The sequence below is a fragment of the Cheilinus undulatus genome, linkage group 11, assembly GCF_018320785.1.
Source record: "Cheilinus undulatus linkage group 11, ASM1832078v1, whole genome shotgun sequence".
In the NCBI taxonomy this organism is placed as follows: Eukaryota; Metazoa; Chordata; class Actinopteri; order Labriformes; family Labridae; genus Cheilinus; species Cheilinus undulatus.
Genome location: NC_054875.1, coordinates 15,803,377 through 15,825,665, shown reverse-complemented (window position 1 = coordinate 15,825,665; position 22,289 = coordinate 15,803,377). Strand labels below are relative to the sequence as shown.

At 38.0% G+C, this 22,289-nt stretch overlaps 1 protein-coding gene across 1 annotated transcript in view; it reads right to left on the bottom strand.

The window, feature by feature from the left end:
- The window catches only part of nphp4 (nephronophthisis 4), a 312,689-nt gene that overhangs the window by 37,624 nt on the left and 252,776 nt on the right, over positions 1-22,289 (bottom strand). The window contains exons 18-20 of the mRNA XM_041799567.1: positions 13,204-13,338; positions 7,202-7,401; positions 3,498-3,718 (exon numbers count right to left, since the gene is read on the bottom strand). Coding sequence (XP_041655501.1) covers positions 3,498-3,718; positions 7,202-7,401; positions 13,204-13,338 — 556 coding nt within the window. The remainder of the gene's footprint in view (positions 1-3,497; positions 3,719-7,201; positions 7,402-13,203; positions 13,339-22,289) is intronic.

The window sequence follows — 22,289 nt, the reverse complement described above, 5'->3', positions numbered from 1 at the left end:
TTTATAACACACTCAAAAACTGATGGCAAAAATGCAATGATATTGCCAACCTGATAACACATAAAAGAAAGAGAAAAAATGGATTTGATATTGTTGTCTCCTCAGGTTCATACTTCTACTTACACTATAACTACAACTGAAACTATTACTTTTACTACCATTAAAGACTACTTATACTGCTTCTTCCGCTAATACTTGTAATAATGATTAAAAGCAACTATGTATATACGTCCATCAGTTGGAAACAAAGCACCATCATTTATGTCAGCAAATGAAGAGGAAATAGCCCTTGATCAAGAGTGCTTTAATTTAATAAATTTAAGGGTGCAAGTAATCAAAGCCATAAGGCTCAATAGTGGGGTTCCAGAAGTAAAACTCCAATTCATTTTCTCCATAGCAGATTAAATATTAGCCATATTATCAGAAATATCCAAGTTACACTTACCACGAGCTAACTGAGAATGAAACGATGATATGCTCCTGTAGAAGAGAATGCTTGGTAAGATGTCAACCTCTAAGTCAAGAAAAATATAGTTTATTCGTCCTCTTAGCCAAAGTACAATACCCACAATCCTTGAGAGTCACAGTGATGTCTTGGGTTGGTGCGAACTCAGGCTACCATGGAAATGTCCACCAAGCCAGCAAACAAAGGCTGTTGACTACTGATGACAACACCTGCCACTGCAGTGTGAAGCAAAATGCAAACTTTGATGTATTACTTTATCATTTCAAATGTGATTATAACAACAATAAGTATTGATAAAAGGTACCAATATGATTGGAAAGCTTGAAAAACTACCCTAAACAACAAACAGAATGAATCACAATGGACTGTAGGACATGTAGTCCTTTTCTCTTTGTTATGTATATGGTCTTGCCTTTGTCTTCAGTTTCAAATGTCATATTTCTGCTGAATCAAGTGTTTTATATTCATAAGTACCTGGGTAGCACAAAAACTTCCTTCATACATCAAAACCATTGTAATTAGGACTTTGCAAAATGTCTATAGGGGATTTGACTGGCAAATTTAACTTCTGGAACCAGCATCACCAAAAAAGTTGGTGGGCATTGTTGAGCTCTATTACTAAAGGGTTAATATGAGTATAGACAGTAAGTAAAACCCTGGTGGGGAAGCAGCATTACAGGGGTCTGGGGTTGGGAAGATGGAGTTGCACTTTTCAAGGGGGAGCTCTGGCAACAGGATACACAGCCGATGGCAGAGAACAGTCACGGTCTGTGTCAAGTAAGTAGTGCACAACTAGTAGCGCCCACTTCCTTTTATAACAGTCTTTGATGTATCATCGAGGATTTCCACGGCAATAATAAACATCTCTAACAAGGGGGCCACCATATCACAATTTGGACCACCACAACTACAAATTAAGAATTTCTCTGGCTTTGAAAACTTTTGGAAAATATTGAGGTAAGTGCTCAGCTAAAACAAGTATGACAGAATTGTAATTAATTTTTTACTTTATGAAGATATTTCACTCAGACATATTGGACCTCTATGTCTAAAATACTCAAAAATGTCACAAGTATGAGTGATTTACAGACTGCTCTAGTTTGTGTTTAAACCCAAACTTCTATACCTGCTTGTTTTTGTAGACAAAAAAGGAGAAAAAAGTTTCTGGGTTGAGTGTTTCAGTCATGATAGGAATCCATCATGATGGGCATGTAGGATGACATTTTTGGGTTGGAATGATCTAATCGCTATTATAACTACAGTTGTATGACTTTTTTACATTTTTCATTGAAACGTATGCCTTAGACAGAATGGGAGCATTTTAGGCAGCAAATGCCAATGAGTTTGTGCTATATCTGACAAATCTGTCAACCTCTCTCCCATCAGTCACATTATGAATAACAGCTTTGGCAAGGTTTCTATCTTCTCCATGTACTGGTCTCAGTCCAAGATTCTGCCGTTTGCAGAGACTGTGATGCAAAATCCACAACTTAATCCACTGAATACCAAAAAACAAAAAGGATATTTCATTAAAACTTTACCTGATTTACATATCAGCATCAAGTAAGCTTGAACAAATTGCCGCTCTCCCCAGTTAGTCATATTCCCACCATTAAAATGAATATTCAACAGTAAATAATCTATATGCCATTCACCCACCACTTAGTTGAGACCATATGAAAGTGAAACATTAATTGTACTGTCTACAATTCCACTTCTTCATTTCTATCAAAATTATTCCCTTTTCAGCCCAGTGCCTTGAATTCTTTGTTTTTTATATATTTTTGATGATATTGCAATGGTTGGTAATAAAAGTGTACTGCTCTTAGGAAATCCATGAATAATGTTTTAAATGTAAAACTAAACAATAAGGATTCGATGATAAAGACAGAATTTTGAACAATATTGTTCATTAAAATAATGTACAGCCATGAAGTGTAAGGCGCACTGAGTTGGACTAGACTCCCAAAAGGAAAAATACTGATAGAGTATAAGCTGATGCACTATTTGTAAATATGCAGTATGCAGGTCATTTCCCCTCTAATGTAGATTGTTTTGTTTTGATGAATTATTAAAGGAAACCCTTAATAGGAAAAACTGATAATGAAAACCAGTAAAGAAAACTATCAATTAAAAGCACAACAGTCTAAATGAAACACGTCTTACATCAGTGACAATGAGAAAGTACACAGGTTTAAAGGTCACATATTATGCAAAATACACCCCTCACTATTTCTCCACCTTTCAGAAAATCTGTGCTGAAACAAGCCGTTCTCAGATTTTGCCCTCATGATGTCATGTGGAGAGTTAGCACTGCCCCCAAGTTTGGTTGGCACTCTCCACTTGGAAGAAAGTTCCACCCAAGAGGAGGATCAGGAGAGCCACATCAATGAAGCCCACATCCATTCCCTGAGAGGGGCGGAGTCAGACAGCTCATGAACATTCAAATCCACAGAGACTGAAACAGCTCATTCTGAGCAGGGCTGAAACAGGCATGAAAAAATCCAAAACTGGAGTATTTTTTAGCAACAAACTTCACAGGCATGTTTTGGGGAACTCTGAGACTAATATAAATGTGTCTAAGACATGTGACCTTTAAAGACAGTGTCTTGCAAAAGCCCAGCAGCATTAACATTTTCCTGACAAATCATGATTGCACCAAAATAGGAGATCTTCCACCCCAAAATCAGTGTACTTTGGGTTCATACCTCTATAGTCAAAAGAGTTCCGTCTCTGTGCGCCTGACTCTTTAAAGACCATGAAACTCACTAGAGAGAGATGACAGTGCACTCCATAGTTGAAACAGAATGCCAACTCTCTTGGAAACACATTCACAGTGTGTGAAAACAATGTCAAGGTGGGGCAATCTGCTAATGGAAAACACTGGAGTCCAGAAACTCCTGCTCTCAGTTAGTGTGTTTAATGAAGGCTCACATCTTTACAACTACAAAACACCCAAAATTAATGCCCATGACTGCAAATTAAAAATATAAATATTTTAATATATTTTTTTGTTCTAAAAGAGTCTTACCGTAGCTCAGGGTCGTCACTATGAATGGTGACAGTCTGAGGTACATTGAAGGGATTCTTTAGGATGTACTCGATGTATTCAGCAGAGCCCAGGCTGGCAAAGAGCAGGTGCTGGGTGGTGATGGCCTGGCTTAGCATGTTGGTGATGCTCTCTGCCTTGCTGTGCTCTTTGTTCAGTTCAGCTTGATTTGATTCTCTGGTCAGCCAGGTTTTCTTATTCTCCTAACACCAAGGGAGGAAATGTACATATTGTTAGAAACACTCCAGTGTAAGACAAGAAAACAAAATCAAAATAACCTTATGTAAAATATGTAATATACCATTTTTCTGACATGCTTACTATCCTTATTTATCAATAGACTGGATGTAATTATAAGGCAAAACCTTTTCTACATTAAATTATTCATCCTTGAAATCACATTACTGTATTTGGTGTAAACAATTTCATGAAAAAGTGACAGACATTATGGTCAAAACAAAGAAAATCTAGAAACCAATAAAGCTGAATTTTGTATTTGACACTCCAGTAAATGTTTCAAGACAAACACATCCATGGCTACATTCTGGTCACATTGAAATCTGCATTAATTAGAAAGATGCTTTGTAAACAGGCAAGGTAAAGGTTGGACACTTTACTAAGCTGTGAAGCATTAGAACACAAACTGAATTTGTCAAGTTTTAAGAAATGTGAGTCACACATCTACCTTGACATTTAACTTCAGATGTGTTTTGATGTTAACTGACTTGAAACACTGAGTGTAGCTTTCTCACTGGTATGGACATTCAAAACTTCAAGGACAGTTGAGAAAACATCTCATTAAAAGGCAACAGTTAGAGAGACAATCAAATGTCTACAGCAATTAAACAATCTTTTCATTCTGAGAGGAGCAATGAAGAGGATGGCAGCTCTTTCAGTCATAACACTTGCACTTTTACTTTGTAGCTGAGGGATGAGGGGTACAATCTCCTGAAAGAAGTCAGAAAGATGTTAAACTGTCTTAACAATTCTCAACGAAGATAGAATGTTTTCACATTATTGATGATGAGACTGGGGATGTCAGTGAGAGAAATGAGGAAAAGAGAACATGAAAGGAGGTTAGAAAAACATGAGCCTCTGACTAGCTTTTATTTTATTTGTTCATACATTGGCAGTCTGAATCAAACATCCACTACTGGATTCATATATGAAGAAACCATTAATAATAAACGTTTCCTCAAAACTAGGAGCCAGCTACATTTTTGCAGCCTGTAGCTTATGCAGGCACTACACCCTTTTAAAAATCCAATTGAAGGCCTGAACTGAGAAAAATTAATACCACTTCCTGCACAGCAAAAAAAAGGACAAATTAAAGGCATGTAAGATTTCTCAGTACATGGGAGCAGGGCTGAATGTTCTGATTTAATGTTCCATTAATGTAACATCTATGGTATAGAGCAAATACATTTTCTGGCCGTAAATGCCCAAATTTGATGATTTCTGGCTTGTTCAATGCTTCTGTTCTATCACTATACTGTATGGTGACAGCTATTATAACACATTTTAATAGGTGTGCTGACTTGATCCTAAACAGTTTAATTATCTAAAAGCAGGACATCATTTTTCGTCGGAGAAGACATGTAAAAATAAGGTTGGGCTGCAAAATTGTCTAAGTGGGCCACTTAGTAGCACAACTGGACTAGTGTTTCACAACAGTACAGAGTTTATTTAATCACAGCAGGTACAATAAAATAAGTGAGGGGTCTGGAGTAATAATTCTAGAGACCATTTATATGACAATTTGTGGAGAAAATTTAGCCAAAAAAAATTAATTACTGATAAAAAAAAACACTAGTTCCTTAATAAAGCTTACATTTTTGTTAACTTGAATTTGGGATTTTAACATGTAAATTTTCAGTTTGAGTAATTTCATGTCAAACACAAACCACAGGAAGTTATTCTGCTCAGTGCTTTCACACCTAAAAAAAAGACCATCTAAAGATAACCTTACATAGAGCCAAACATGAATGAATATGATCAACAGATTTTACCAAAATAAGAGAATTGTTAATATTGCACATAAAGACATTTAATACAGTTTTTTTCTTGAATTGATACACTTTAAAAGTTTTAAGACCTTACAAACTCAAACTTCTACTCTAAGCACGTTTACTCTCCCTGTCTCTCTCCTTGTACCAGTGACTGGTTTTAAAGCTCTACATGAATCGTCATGTTCTTGCTGTTCAGTTCTCGATTGCTTATGGTGTATAATACAGGCAGTGGTCCATCTCAGAGTACATCCGAGATTTTAAATAATGCTCTAAAATGCTGATTTGTTAATGAGATCACTATTTCTAAAACATAACAAGCCATGATGCTAAATATTCATTTAAAGTTATATAACTTAGCTCATTGTTTGATACAGAAAGCAGAATTAGGCTAATCCTGAGGGAGAGAGTATGAACATCTGGAAAGAGAACTTTTAACCCCTACTATACAGCTGTCACATTGCTGCCACTGTTTTTGCGTTGTTTTCTGGGACAGCCTTTAACAACTCTTTGTATGGTTGAATACATCTCTTTAGATTTTCTGTGCATTTATTTTACTCACTAATGTCTCTGTCACTGGGGGTCGCCTCTGACCCTGCTCACACTGATTGGTGGGGCTGACACATATAGGGTACAGGCAGCACTGCTATAAATACCATCAAATGTAACGCAAATATTACATGAAAAATAAAATGATTAGAATTATATAAGGTTGGCTAGAAAACACAGATTGGATATAGACATGTCTTGTCAGTGTGCCTTCTAAAACTTAAGCCATCTCACTGGTGAAAAAATAAAAAAAGACTCCGTTAGGCCATAAAATTCAAATGCCCAATTTAAGACTTTTCAAGGATCTGCAGGAACCCTGTCATACTTTTTGGCATTCTTTGTGGTTTTGTAAACCAAAAGAAATCTCCTATTCATGAGATATGTATTTCATCAAAAATCGAATAATACAGGGCAAAAACATAAATGTGATTAAATGAGGTAGCACATTGTTGGAAGGGCTGTATGGCTTTGATGAAAACATTGAATATCTTGATTTTCAGAATGAGAAAGATTAAACTGCATGTTTGATCAATGTTTTTGGCTTGATGTCTGTTAAACTGAGGCTTGATTTCAGGAGTATTACACTACAAGTTTGATGGGGATTTGCATCGACCAAATCAAACTTAATGTACATTCCAGAAATATAAAATCTCAAAACTTGAGTTTTCTTCCTCTTTGAGCAAGATGAAGTTATTTCACACCATGTTGCCTGTTATAGTGGTGTGAAACAGCTAAAACAGTATTTTACAAGAGGAATTGTAAGGTGTAAAAGTCTGAGACAGACATGCTCCACAGCCAAATCACATTTAACATGTGCACCCATGGGTGAAAGAACAAGATGTGCCTTCAGGTAGAAGAACAATTAACACCTTCTTGTACAGTCACTAAAACACAGAGGGTTGAAGGGCACATTGCTACGAGAATTATAACAACCCCGGGCTGTCTCAGAGAGGCACCATGCATCTATAAAAGCTCCCTCACGGAATGTTGTTTGAGCCAGAATGAAAGCTGCTGCGCTGCCGTTTGAGATGTAAGAAAAAAGACACAAAGAGAAAGACCATTGTGTCCCCACTTTACAGATAAGCTGCTATTCCTGTCTCCCTATTGGCGATGTGCAAAGTTTGACCTCACCATGACCTCAGTGGCTTTAGCATCTTTTCTGCCCTCCCGCTGATGCACAGCAGCCATGCAGTTGAGCTTGCGAGTCCCACTGTCAGGCTCGTTTAGGTTGTGCTCTCCAGGCATGATGATGTCGGCTCTGATCCCACGTTTGTACAATGGCACGCGATCCCCATCCATCTCCAGTCTGTGTGCTTGTGCAGCATTCCTCGCTGTGAAGGAGACAAGCCACAATCATGAATATATTTACTGAGCAGAGTGGAATCTAATCTCTTTGCCATTTTGACCATATGTTCCAAAAACCCTCCAAATGTCCAAGGGAGAGAGGCGCTGACAGATTAAAGTATTGTTGGAGCACGAGAAACAACAGCTTGTACACAGACAAGAGTCCAGTCGAACAACTGGCACCGCTACAACTGAGCCAGAGCTCTGCTGTTGGGAAACAGACATGCTCTTTCCCAAATTATATTTCACCTCCATCCTCTGCACATACTAAATATCCAATTAAATACCTGATTCATCCATTTGTCACATACAGTGTCATCATCTAGAATGAATCATATGGAGAGCCTTTTTATTTCTATTCCCCCAAATAAACACGCCACCACTCCAGCTAGTGGACACCAGCTACCAAAACTGCTCACCACCTATCGAGCTAAATGGCATTTCCAAGTCATTAAACCTCTGCTGATAACCAGATGAGAAATGAAAGGTATCCCAACTGCCCATTGGACACCACCCAGTTGAAAGCACACTATCTTGTAATGTTAAGTAAATATTGTTGTTTGTATCTTATGTTAACTTCATCATTTTTAAAAAATGTTTCTTTTCAAATGTTTTAGTTTTTTTATGTAAGATTGGACTCAAATGAAATACCTTGCTGTCCTAGTTGAAACTTGTGTACAATGACCTTTAAACTGCATGACTTTCAGCTTTGGGCTTTGTTACATCTCATTCTACATCAGCTGACTTCCTAAAGCATTTCACATGATCCTTAATCATTTCAAGAGATGGGAGGCAACTGAGGCACAGTATGGAGAGTTGGTTGCAGGTTCAATCTCCAGTTCCAGCAGTCACAAGTCAATGTGTCCTTGGACAAGACACTTGACCCCAATTTTCTGCCACTGCTGCATCATGGTGTGTGAATATGTATGGATGTATATAAATGTGATTAGTTATTAAAGAGGGCCTCTCCCATAACAGCCATTGCCATCAATGAGTGAATGCAGAGTGAATGGGTGTGAATGGTTAAGTGTGACCTGCAGTGTAAAAAGCTCTTAAAGTAGTCAGACGACCGAAGGCTCTCCAACTCAATTCCAGTCTATTTAATCCCCTTTTTCTGGAACTTTTTCAGTGAACATTTAGCTTTTATGACAGAGTGCACATCATCTCCAAACACCATGTGCCTATCTGTGAAAGTCTGAATCAAAAGACTTACGTATGTTTAATTGGTTTATCGACTCACTCAGTTTGGCTGCCATTCATAATTTTAACCACTTTGTCCCATTAAAGTGTAAGTAAACCCCCGGCTCAGAGCTAACCCTGCCCACCTCCGTAATTAAAAAATGCTCAGAAAGTGAGCAGTTTGGTACTGAGAGGAGGGAGGGGAAAAGGACGGGATTTTCCAGATGAGGCGGGATTGACAGTGATGTCCCCTTGTCAGAGAGAGATACAGAGTCCCACAACACAGCTGCCTCATAGCGATCTTTTAAAGTGGAGGAGTTTTTCCCTCCAGAGTCCCCTGCAGCAGGCTATAGGGTGGTGGCGGACCGTGGTGGTTCTGAGCACTATCTGTTTGGTCCATTGGCTCCAGCAGCAGCATTACAATAGCCGGAGCTCTCAGAGCTGAAGCAGTGCAGGTGCAGGCAGGAGAGGATGGGAGTGGTCTCTGAATGGGAAAGTCAGTCAGAGGTGGTAACGCTGTACCGTTTATATAGAGTTTGTGACATAGAAACCGACCATCACATAAGCCCCACCTTTTCAGAAAAGATTTTTCAAGGCAGATGTCCGTTTGAGCTAATTAAAAGCTGTAAAATCCAGATTTTTATCAGTTTGGTGCAAATTTCAACTATAACACCAACACTGATGTGTTTTATCATGGTTCAGTCAGATATCTCAGTGTAAAGATGAAAAAAAAAAAATTAACATGTTCACTACCTCTTTAATTAACAAAGTTTACCAACAAAGCCCAGTGCAGAGCCAGAGTTGAATCACAAACCATAAATCTTTGCATACATAACAATCCATCTGGCACTTAAACTCCAGCAACTGGGCCAAACATGCTTAAAAATTTGACATTCATCAGCTGTATAAAAGAAGACTAGGAAATGTAATGTTAATATACTGGAACACACAATATAAAGACAGAAAGCAGTTGACAGTGACTCAATTATGCATTTGCAACAACATTTCTTACATTATTTAAAGTTTTGGTCACTACAGTTTTACCGCTGTGTCATCCATCATTCAATGAATCTGTCTTATAAAACCCATTTTTATTGGTGCACTTTCACTGGGTCTGAGTTTAAACACAGGTTATCTTATCTTATTGATTTTTAAACATGTTAAAGTTTTAATTGGGTTTTAACTAAGTCTAACTGGTTTTAACATAGCTTATTATATCTATGTCTTATTTAATGAGTTTTAACCTGTAACTTCCTGACTGATTGTTTTGGTAATTTTATTTTTTTCTCTCTGTAGTTCTGTCCATCTTAATTTAACTGTACATCTGTTTTATGCTGTGAAGCATGTTGTAACTCTGATTTTAAAAGTTCTCTATAAATTAAGTTTAATCTATTATCATTATTATAAGTATAGAATTCAAGCCTGCAGGTGTTACTACATGCGACATGACTTGATATTTACAGTATGTAGCTTATTCTTAACACTATTATCCATAAACTACTGTCACTACTGGATATGAACTTCAACATAATTTAGCTCTTTTAAATGTCATCTATTTTGGGGAACTCTGATATGAAACTAGGAGAATGTTTCAATAATTCTCTACAGCAGCATAATATTTATCTGGATATTGTTTTACCTCTCACTTACCATGTGGTTTCCGTGTTAGGAAAATGAGCCAAGAGTTCCAGGTTTCCATATTTTCTAGAAATTCTGATTCCAGAGGGCCTGATAAAAAAATTCTTCCAAATATTCTGGCTTTTAAGATCATTTGTTCTTCATGCCCATGTGCTTTTCTAGTCCCTGACTACTCAAAACACTTTTACACCACAAGTCACACCTACCTATTCACACCCTTTCACTCCATTCACCACATACATACACTAACGGTAGAGTTTTCTATCGAGAACTAGCCATATCCATTTACATGCCAGTGATGATGGAGTGGGAGCATATTGGTGTAAAGTGTCTTGCCCAAGTCTTATTTGACATGTGACTTCAGGAGCTGAGGATCGAACCCACATACCCACTGGAAGACGACCGACTCTTCCTACTGAGCCACATCCGCCCCACCCCGCATATTTAACTGGGTCAAATGTGACGTCCACTGGGGGATGAGCAGGATGACTAAATAGGTGGTGTGTAGTTATATGATAGATGGTGTTGGTGATGGTAGTTTGGGAAAGTAGAGTCTGGTTACTGAAAAAAAAGTTGGTGTGTTGTTACTAAGAAAGTGGTTTGTAGTTTTGATGAGGATTTCAAAGAAATGGCTGTCTATAGGATCATGTAAATTTTCCAAGCCATTCAAAAGCTTTGATAGATGAATTTGCCTAATCCCACACTCTGAACAACACTCACTTTAACAAACCTGAAATTCAGAGCTGCTCAAGTTACAGATTTGTCATCTTCAAACAGCTTTACCTTGTTATTATGGATTACATCATGCATCCAGATTAACCTGGGCTGAGGAAAAGTGGACACAAATCTTAGTGAAGCAACTTTTTTGGATGATTTCAGTGAGTGGTACGTCACTTCAAAAGCTGATGACAAAGATGATTAGATAGAGAAGAAGAAGGATGGCAGGGAAACAATGACAAAAGGCTTAAATATCTAAGCTTATCTAAATACCATCAAGAACATTACTTAGCTCAGCTAGACACCCCAAAAATTTACCATACTAATATCAATGACATATCAAACCATGGTACTTTTCTAAAACTAACTGGAAACAAAGTATTGAAGGTATGTAGACATCGACAGAGTTTTAAACTTGGGAAATGTTGGCCTCAAAAGTTTTCAAGGCTGCCTTTATTAAGATAAATGTCTGAGAGCTAAAATTACTGAAACAAGTTTGTTTTAAGATATGGAAACTGCATCAATGCCAAGTAACCCATATATTAAATGTGTCATAAATGTCACTGGCAGAGAATTTAATGCAGCTGAACTTAAGAATTAAAGCAAAACAGACAAACTGTTAAAATCTCCATGAGCATGATGTGTTAACAGTGGGATGCTGAAAAAGCTGGTGATATTTCGTAGGCTGAAACTTTTGCATTTGGAATCTTCACATTGCCTGTGTGTTGCCAAACTGAGAAAGTGTTGAATACACGTGTTTTCCATTTTCCAGTGTTTTTTCAGTGTATGTGGAGTCACAGTGGGGTTCCAGTTTCTTGTGTTTTGCCAATTTGCATTAGTTTTCCTTAGCTGCAGGGAGCTGAGCACTTGGAGTCAACGTGATGAACCAATAAAAGCAAAAAGAATCAATTCCAGCAGACCAGAAGATCAATAAAAAAGCCAACGATTGACAACTCAGTACCTTTAAAAAAAAAAAAAAAAAAAGAAATCCTATTAGCAGCCAGGAAAAACCAGAAGCACATATGGAGGCAACACAATCAGTGAGTTACATACATTTTGTCCTTATCTTTCACAGTCATGTGATAACCTTTTAGTATTAACACATACATCCATCTATGTTCCCTCCTCTCTTTGTCTCACTCTCCTGTGCCACTCCTAATCCCTGGACATTTTTCCTCCGTCACCTTATCACAGAGGCATTGGGGCGACTGCCAATCACCTGACCAGATAGTGTCTGGCTACACCACTTAGTTCACAGTCACAGGCAGACAGGAGTGTGACTGAGTGCACACATACACACAGAGCACACTCTCAGCAAAGCTTACTGTTGCGACTCAGCGAAAGCAGTTCAGTACATTGTATGTTTAAATGGTATGGGATGTTGGAGTAGAGCGAGGAATGGGCTCAGTGTAAGGGGGAGACAGCAGTAGTGGAGAAGAGAGGGAGTGTGGAGGAGGAAAGTAACAAAGTAAACAGCGAACAGAACTTGTTTGCACAGTAATGACAGCAATGAATAAATGATTACAACAGTTTAGGGGAACAAATTTGATTGAACGTATACATGCATTCATTAAGTACATGTTGTGTGCTCATGCTTCTATATGCATGTTATTTTATCAGTGTGCTATGAGCAAATGTTTGTGAAACAAAATTAGACCACATTCCAAGGTCTTTTCTAAAAGGATGTGTTAACTTAGAGACCTGCCAGATTTTTGTATCATTACAGCAATTATCTGTTTATTTGCAAACTCTTTTTACTGGGATGCTTATTCTCACTGTGCGTGTGTTTGAGTTCTGGTCTATGTTTTAAGGACAAATTCAGAAATAAACACAAGTTGACTGGTGACAGCTTCTCTAATTGAGGAAAAAATTGGTTTCCCCCAGTGTGTGTGTTCCTCTGCTTAGACTATGCATGCTTGCACGAACACACACAAAACTGCAAACAGGACTGTGCCTAGCCACCAGAGATGCCTTTGCAAGCTCAATTAGGCTGAAAATTGAGTGGTTCAGTGGTGCAGCCAACAGAAGGATGTGAAATGGATCTGGTTGGGTTGATTAAGTCAGAAGCATTGTCCAAACCCAGAACAAAACACTATTCAATGCATGACCTAGAACAAACATACAGTATACATGTTAGCCACACACAAAACATGTTTAAAAAACACAAACTAAATGGTTCTGGAAATTGAAGTTAATTCATATGTGTGTACACAAACACAGACGGGACTCAGTGGGCTGTGGATTCAAGTGCTTACCGTTGAGTTGGAGGATGTTTCTGGAAGACAGGCTCCCTCCTCTGAATCCACCTGTGACTTCACGAGGTGTGATGATGTGAGAAGGAGCTGGCATGATGTCTGCTGGCTTCCTTTTACTGAGATCTACTGGGCACCCTGTAGAAGAGAAGTTAGAAGCAAAGAGAAGTTATTATATTTCAATCTAGGGCCTGATATTAACAAAAAAACACCATAGATTATGCTGTTAAGTCATTTTCTTTGTCACTAATTGAATTTTAGGGATTTAAGAAAAACCCTGTTTACTCTTTTGAGCCAAGTTTTTTAATTACATTTTTTCAACAAACGAAAACTCTCAAGACTTCAAGTATTTATTTTTTCATTTTGATAGGAGGATAGGTTGTTTAGGAACAGCTGGTCTTTCAATACTGAGATTAAGGCCCCAAAACCATACCTTGCAATAATAAAAGCTTATAACTGGTTAAGTGAGATCCATCAATGATAACACAATGATATACTATTCATTTCTACAATGATTGGCTCAGCCTAATCATTAATTATTACTTTTTTTATTGTATAAGATTTTAGAATGTAGTATTCTTTTAATAATTGTGTATCTTTTAATTATTCAAGGACAACAATCAACCTCAGGCAAAGGTTATTTTAATGGATACTGTCAGCTCACTCGGGTGTTTTTACATCTGTTTGATGTTGATGAATGTACATCGTTCCTCTTAAGATGAGGACATCAATCAGTTTAAGGTGCTTGGCTTGATGGCAACAGATGTCCTTTTTATTTCAAAGAAGAACCGAAAGAACTCAATTAGGGCTAAAAAAGATTCAGTTCACCAAGAACAGAGCTGCCCATTTGGCTTTTTACTGCTCAACAAGGGACAATGTGGAAGGGCTGCATTCAAGGCTGTCATGGATAAGGTAGGACGAGAGACTTTCATGTAGCCTGAACCACATAATAATACATACAGTGCCATGAAAAAGTATTTGCCGATTTTTTTCCTGATTCTTGATGTTTTTTTTTTTTTTTGCATATTTATCACACTTAAATGTTTCAGATCATGAAACCAATTTTAATATTTCACAAAGACAACCCAAGTAAATACAAAATGCAGTTTCTAAATGATGATTTTATTTGTTAAGGGGAAAAAATCCAAACCTATCTGGCCCAATGTGAAAAAGAGACCTGAAAACCCTCTGGGGCCCACCAAAACCATACTTGTACAACCATGGCTAAATAACCAGAAAGTGTCAATGTTTCAATCAATGGCTATAGTCACCATCCTTGTTTTAGGTCGAATCGCAGTGGAGGCGGTGTGTCCTTCTTTGTTAAAGAAAACATTCAATCTTCCCTTGCAGTGATCTTGTTGCTTTGGTTGGAGATGTGTTTTCTCCTGTCAGGATATTGTTCTTTATATTTTGTTTTAACACTTACTGAATTGTATTGTAATAATTTATACTATTTGATGTTCATTTGAATGTTTAATTTTTCACTTAGGACTTAGAACCAGTTGTATACAGCAGACAAAATAAATGATAAAAAGGCGACATGAGTTAAAATTTCTGCCTTTTGTATTATTTCTGAGACTTGACATTTAATCAAGTACTTTATGATAATTTCAAACATGATATTTTTTTATTTCTATGAATTTAATTTATTTTAAATGGCCTCTCACAGCCCACCAATCGTAGGCTCTGGGGCCAAATGATGGGCCAAAGCCAACACTTTGGGAAGCACTGGACTAGATAATGGTAGCTTGAAATCAAACTTTTTTCATAGCTGGGAGAGACGTAAACACCTGTTTTTCAACAAGAAAAGCCTTCAGTGTAGCTCTTTGCTCTGCAGACATGTTGTCCACTTCTGATAAAACTACTGCTACAGCGGCATCTATGCTAATTTCTTTAATGGCCAGCATTGTTTCACAGGCTTGCAGTCATTTAATCTAAACTATGCCCATAGCTACCGCCTCTTTCTCCATAGATGACACTGACCGGTCCAGTCATTCTCTGATCAGGAACAAGTGTTTCAGCTTGAATCTTTACAAGATGGATCTACCTGGTGACAGACGTGGACTCCAATGCAAGCCAGTCCATCAGCTTCTCAGGGTTAGCTTCAAGTTACCTCTGCCTAAATCCAAAAGGACTGTTACGTAAAGAATAATGTTAAATTGGTAAACTGACACAACAATTCATCCAGAACAATTAATCCAGATCACAAATAAGATACATTCTAAATGAGATAAGGGGATAAAGCTATTAAAAGAAGATTCAGTTTGGCACATGCACACATGTAACATCTTGCATGTGAATGTTACAAGATACTTGATTTACTACAGCAGACAAATTAAAGTTAAGATACTTACACTAATGTTTAATTCATCTGTGTGTTCATGAAAGGATGAGCTACATTTGTTCTTGGCTTGTTTGTGAGTTTATATTTTCTTTTTCACAAATGTTTGTGTAGTTGATTAATCTTGTATACTCTGTCTTATTTTCTCTTGTATGGGCCCCAGGAGACATAGTTCCTACTGCAGTAACAACTAATGGAAATCCAATGTAAATAAATAAACTTAGGGATCTCATCTGACTGAAACAAAATCTATTTTTTGTAAATCTGAATGTAGCTGTGTTTTCTGAGCAACATTATTGTATAATCACAAATGACTTTATATATACATAAGTTTTACCTCTATGCATGTTTTATTAAATCCAGTCTATGTAGAGACTGATGCTGTTTACCTGATAGCAATGGCTTGACTCAGATTTTATGCCAATCTTTGAACTTGTGTAAAACAAAGATCCAAAGCCAGATATGGCCAGTTTGCCAAAGAAAAAAAATGTTTTAGGCAAAAGATCCCTTTGGAGTCACATGAGAAACAATACATTTTCATTGTAGACAGCGCCAAAGTGGAAATAGTCCAGGTTAAACCCTGGATTAGAAAACTTGAAGCAGGATCAATACATGAATACGAGCCTGCAGCGGTTAATTAGTGGCCTGAAATTGCCAGAGAGGTCTGGACACAGAAAGCTTGCCACGCGATGAGTGTCATGCGGATTGATGGTGGGTGTTGGCCTCTGTCTCGTTTGGCTGAGTGTTTGGCATCAGAGATGCAAAGAGACAATTAAACAGAAAGATGAATAAAAAATCCACTGGAACCAGCCACCAATGTAACTGGAGGTGGAGAATGACCACATCATTACATAGCTTTGGATATCTGGATTGTTTTGCACACTATAAGTCATGTCATTACAGAGGCTTTATGTCATTGTTTAAAAGGCTGAGCTGACAGTTTGGGGTTATTCTGCAAAGCCAGCCGCTTCACAACCAGACTGCCTTCTGTTTTCTGCTTTATTTGTCTCCAAGTCTGTTCCTAAATGGCAAAATCATCATTTTCCCTCTCTTTTTAAAGGCAAGTGGATAAGTAAACACTCCAGGGTGTGCTTGTACACAGACAGTGAATGATGGTTGATATTAGGTTTTCTTCGAACATTAATTCTCCCTGTGCAGAACCCCCACGGATAGTGGCTCCGAGAGAGACTTGCTTATGCTTTTGAACAATGCCTCATACACAAAATGCCCGGTAATGGAAGTGTGACAGATAATTGCTCACAAAGTCACAACCGCAGCCTGCAGCCACATAGCATCTTCACAGGAGCAAGTGGAATTACCACAGGGCAAAAGGATTGTTTTCTTCTTTATTTTACTCTACAACAGTTCACTGAAGAAGTATTTAAAACTAAAGTTTACAGCTCTTTAAATAATGGTGCACTTTGACACAACTTCCATTACCCCCATCGGTTACTGAGCTGTGGAACATCACAACATTCCTAACTGAAGTGCTTAATTGTGTTAGAAGTTTTAGAATTTTCTAAGAGGCTCTGGGATACCTCACTTGGGATGCTTTTATTTGAAAAATGGTGAGTGCAGCAATTTAGTGGCTTTAGCACCCAGAACTGACACCTCAGTGAGCTTGCAAGAGTTTGAGAAGGGGAGGCTAAAGTACCCTCCAAATCTTTTAGAGCCAAAGTCTCTCATAAACACACTGATAATGGGTGGCAGCTAAATGAGTAATGGGGAGCTGATGTTGCCATGCAAACAGACACAGACAGTGTGGTTCTGCAGATTAATGGGTGAGGTGTCTGCCGTCCCAATACATTCTCAGTATCATCCATCACCCTCCCCTGGCCACACAACTCAGGCAAACTTATTTGTTGGAGTAATATTTCCAAATTATTACTGTGAAGACAATGCTTCTGCTGTTGCATAAACATCTCCAATCAATAAGAAAGCCATTGAGATCTCATACGGGCCTTTCAGCCACCTTCTTCTGTGAAGAGAAATGCTCTCATGATGAATATATATTCACACAATAAGGCTGTGAGGATGAGATAAGCTGAACACCCAGCGCTGCTTGCCCACAATAAAACAAATGGAATGATGATGAACCCGATCGTGACCTTTTGATTTAATCACTCTACCATTTTAATTAATCGGCTATCACTAGAGCCATCATTAGCATCATCAGATAATTCCTACTGTAGTGCTAAATCCAGGTTGACATGGATGTCTTGCTCTATGTAACATTATCCATCCCTACTTGCTGTATAGCACTGATGTGTTGTTAAGACTAAGCTGATGATCCTCATCACTGAAATGAAAGCTGATACCCCTGGTTTGAGTTGCAGGGAGAGCCAAGCACAGCTTTTGCTGCTCTGTGCTATCTATGTGGAGAAGAGTAATTGTGGACAAAGTGCCAGGGGGCTGAACTCTATCAAATTTATTGACTACCTCTCTGTTGCATGACAATAACACTACTCGGCACTACCCCCACCTGCCCGCCTTCTTTGCTCTGCTGGCAGTTCTTGAGGTTAAGGCCACAACAAACCACTGATTTACTGGCCCCAAGAACAAATAGGAGCAAGCACCAGGGGGTTTTCAAAGCAGTCTGCAATATTCGATTTCTTCTGCCTCCCTGTTCCAGGCCACTGACCTTTCAGAATAAGCAGATTCACTCTCACCTCAGGGCTAAAAGCAAGGTTGATAAAGTCAGGCCTTAACGCGCCAACAGCAAGACCCTTTAATGAGTGGGACATACTGTATGTGCATCCCTCGGGGAGGTCACCTAGCTAAACTAATTGTTAGGTAAATTTCACTGTATTTTGTTCCACTGGTGACAGCTTCAGGCAGGAATCTCTTTTCTCTCTTCCTCTGCAGAAGTCAGTCACTCCAGGGCTTATCAGGCTGCTGCAGATGAGGAGCAGTGTGAGGTTTGGAGAACGTTCTAATCTGTCTCCTCAGAGCTGAAGCCGATACATGCGTTCTGTTTGTGAGTGAGAGAGTGAGCATGTGTGTGGACAGAGTAAAGAAGACAGTGAGAAAAGGAGAGAGTAAGGGAAATGATACAGACACAGCTCAGTCAGCAAAACTCTTTATATCAATGGGTTTTCCCTTTGAACACATATGAGCCTTTTTATCCGATGGCCAATACTTAAAAATCTTTCAAACTGGATATTAGAAGCTCACTGTTTTAATTTTTGGCATCACCTTTCTATAGCTCAATCCAAGTCTCTACAAAGCTTTTGTACTAAATCCTTACAGACTTAATTTACATCAGTAGTGTGTGTCTGTAATTTCCCATGGACTCCCAACTATTCATAGCTCTCATATGACGTCACATGCTTACTGAAAACAAATCCCTGGTGGGCAATAAAGGATAGCTTTGTATAACTGTTAATTACAGAGAAGAGAGCTGAGGGTCTCAGTTGCCACCTATAGACATTTTGAGCAGCTTTTTTAAACAAAAGACAGTTGTTGGATCAACTACCAGATGAGGAAACAAGCCTGGGTTATACTTCAATAGAGCCCCATCAAAAAGATAAAAACCCAGAAGACCATACATATTGTGTTGATGAGGTCAAAATATGACAGGCATTACAGAGCCATTAACGCTACAGCATTGACAGCTGGCAGTTATTACTGTCATTAAGTAAAAGAAGCTAGCTAAAAGTAGTTAATGAGTACTCACCTATGCAATGATGATAAATAATCTCGTGCTTAACACTTTCAAAATTGCAGCTTTACTGACCCAACTGACATCAAATCTACAAAAGTATTGTCTGTACTTGTGTAGATTTGATGGATTTGAAGGGTCTAGAGTAGATATAGTGGTGCATAAACATCACCAAAGTTCCCGCTTGGTCTGTCCGATTTCATTCATGTATACAGCGTGCCTTTGGGGTATAAGAGTCCAAATTAATTAAAACCAACAACAACAAATTTGAGTTTAAATTAATATCTTAGTTTTTCTGCAGTTTTCAGGTGATGTAAACGTGTCATTTTGAAGATATGGGCAATAAAAATGCCCAGTTGTAGCTACCACTGTTCTATGCTCTTTTTGCTTCTAGGTTTCTGTGCTGGTCATGTGACTGAAAGCTGAATGCACCTAACCAAATTTGTTGGCCAATTCTGATTTCCATTTTTTTCCCAGTCAAAATTAGCTCTGGACAAACACCAATTTTCTTTCCTTAAAAAATAATTCCCAGCAACAAAATAAAAATGCATTTTTTCAATTTCTACGTTTTGATTGTTTACTAAGTGTTAATTAAAAAAAACAAAGTAAAACTGCGCCAAATCACACGACTATCTCCTGCACTCACTCAAACAATAATATAACTAGAAAAGCACTCTGAGAGTGCAGACCTCTGCCATTAGCCCTATCTCCCAATAGTAGAGAATCCTTCAAAAAAATTCCTGGATCCAGACGGTGATCCAGATCCCTCCCAAAATCTAATCACTTCTTCCTTGTGCCATTTCTGACATTTCCTGAAAATTTCATCAAAATCCCTCCATGACTTTTTGAGTTATGTTGCTAACAAACAAACTAACAAACTAACAAACCCTTCCGATCACATAACCTCCTTGGCGTAGGTAATAATAATAATAACTTTATTTATATAGCACTTTTAAAAACATTTGTTTACAAAGTGCAGACAAACAAATCCATCCTAGAATGTTTGAATGTGTCAAACCATTTGTATTTTTGTTTACCTTAATGCCATAAATTATGCTGGAGGTGTACAATGGAGGATGTACAATTTGGTTTTTTTTTTTTTGTAATTAACTCAGAATAAGCCTGTTATTCATATAAAGGGAGGATCCCCTCCATGGAGGCCACCATCTAGGATTTTTGCATTTTGCATGTTTCTGTGGTACCACAGGAACCTAACAACAGACAAACCTTTTTTTTTTTGTAATTCTGATGGTTATTTCAACCAGACAGATGAGTATCACAATCTAGAATTGACAGTTAGCTGATAATCCTAATTTCACACACTACACCATTAAAGTAAAACCTAGAAATCTACTGTATTAGAACAATACAAGAAATTCATTTTCTGTATACAGTCTTTATTTTGAAATAAACAATCATGAAAAGTCTGTATCCGTCATTGTTTAACGTTAAAGTTTTCCTCTCACTGACTCCAGAAAGATTTATAAATTACATAGTAATTTAAATCTGACTTCTTCTTTAGATTACTCACAGCCTCTTACATGAGTGCCTCTTTCTCACTGCCTCAGTGAACATCTTTTTCAGTTGCAAAAAGATTTTTTTAGTCACGTTTTATTGTCACTAGCAATCAATATTCATCTGAATTACTTACTAAAAAAGTGATGCTTTCATCATGTGCTCATACAAAGAGGTTTGGTCATATAGGTATCCCACCTTAACCAAATAAACATTACTGGAATATTATTTAAACTGAATGTATCATACCATGCACCCCAGCCTGAAGGAAAGAAAGGGAGAGGCAAAAAACAGACAGAGAATGGAAGTGCAGACATACATACAAGCAGCAAGGATGTGTTCATTAACCATGATCAGAGAGCTACAGTGATGCAAGACGAGCAGGAGCAGTAAAACATTTTTGTTTTATCGTCCAATGGTCAGTGCTTTTTCTCCTCTGCTGATGAACACCTCATCTTCACACTGCCAACATGTTAACACCTTTAGTGCTCGTGTTGTTGTGTGCACAGCATAAAGTGACTTGTGTGTTAGCCTGGCTCAGAATCTGCCATACTTTGATGACTGGCTGGTAACAGATCAAGTGACCAAGCAGGCTGAAAAATCTGCAAATTCCAGTCACCCACTGATTTATCAGAGATTTATTCCAGCCATATGAACAGAAGAAGTTGGACACGATATTGCAAAATCTTGTGTTGCCTGAAAATCACATGCCTTTTCAAGTAAAGGAAAGGACAGAGGGCCACACACAACATTTGTAATGTGTGATTTTTAAGTGTTTCCACATTTAAGAACTCTACAAAATTAAGGAAACCCATCAGCTTACTGATTCAAAGTATGATATGTATTCCACAAGCTATTCCACAGCTATCACCTAACCCTGCAGTGCCCCTCGACATTATGCAACATTTTTGTTTTTGGGAATATTGTTTTGGTTTTCTGAATTACAGTTTCTTCCCTTAACAAAATGCCTGCAGCATAATTGAGCTAGCTGCTTAAAAGCCAGGCAATTTCCTTGTAAGACCGAAACTGAGTCAAACAGTAATTCATAGTAAATGCCATGGTGTCTCATATGTGCTGCATGTAGATGGTACAGCTTTTACTTTTAGTACTTTCAGTAGACTGTTCTTTTGCCTTCAGGGCAGAATGACATCTGTGGTTTTGTTCATAACTTGGATTGAAAATTTTTGACATCCACTTTGTTAATTTAACCACCAGTTAAGTCTGCTCAGAGAGCTCATAGTCATTTTTTTTGTGAAGAAATTTCCTTTTAGTCTTTTATTTTAACACCATTTGCATTCCTCGAAGTGCATTTTTTCTTCTTTTTTGGCAAACACATTGATTCAAGCATACCTAAGATTAAGTGAAGCCAAGTAACTTTTTTAAGACCTTCTGCAGCAGAACCACAGCAAACGGTGCCAGTTTCAAAAAAGAAACAAAGAAGCTGCTTTATCGACATACTGAACTATATCAGAGATCTGTATCAGAAATCTCCTGGCCTAATGTGAAGCTGTCTGACCTCCTGAGAAAACTTTTGACTCATGTTAAAGCTCAGCCAAGCTGCTTCTATGCTGC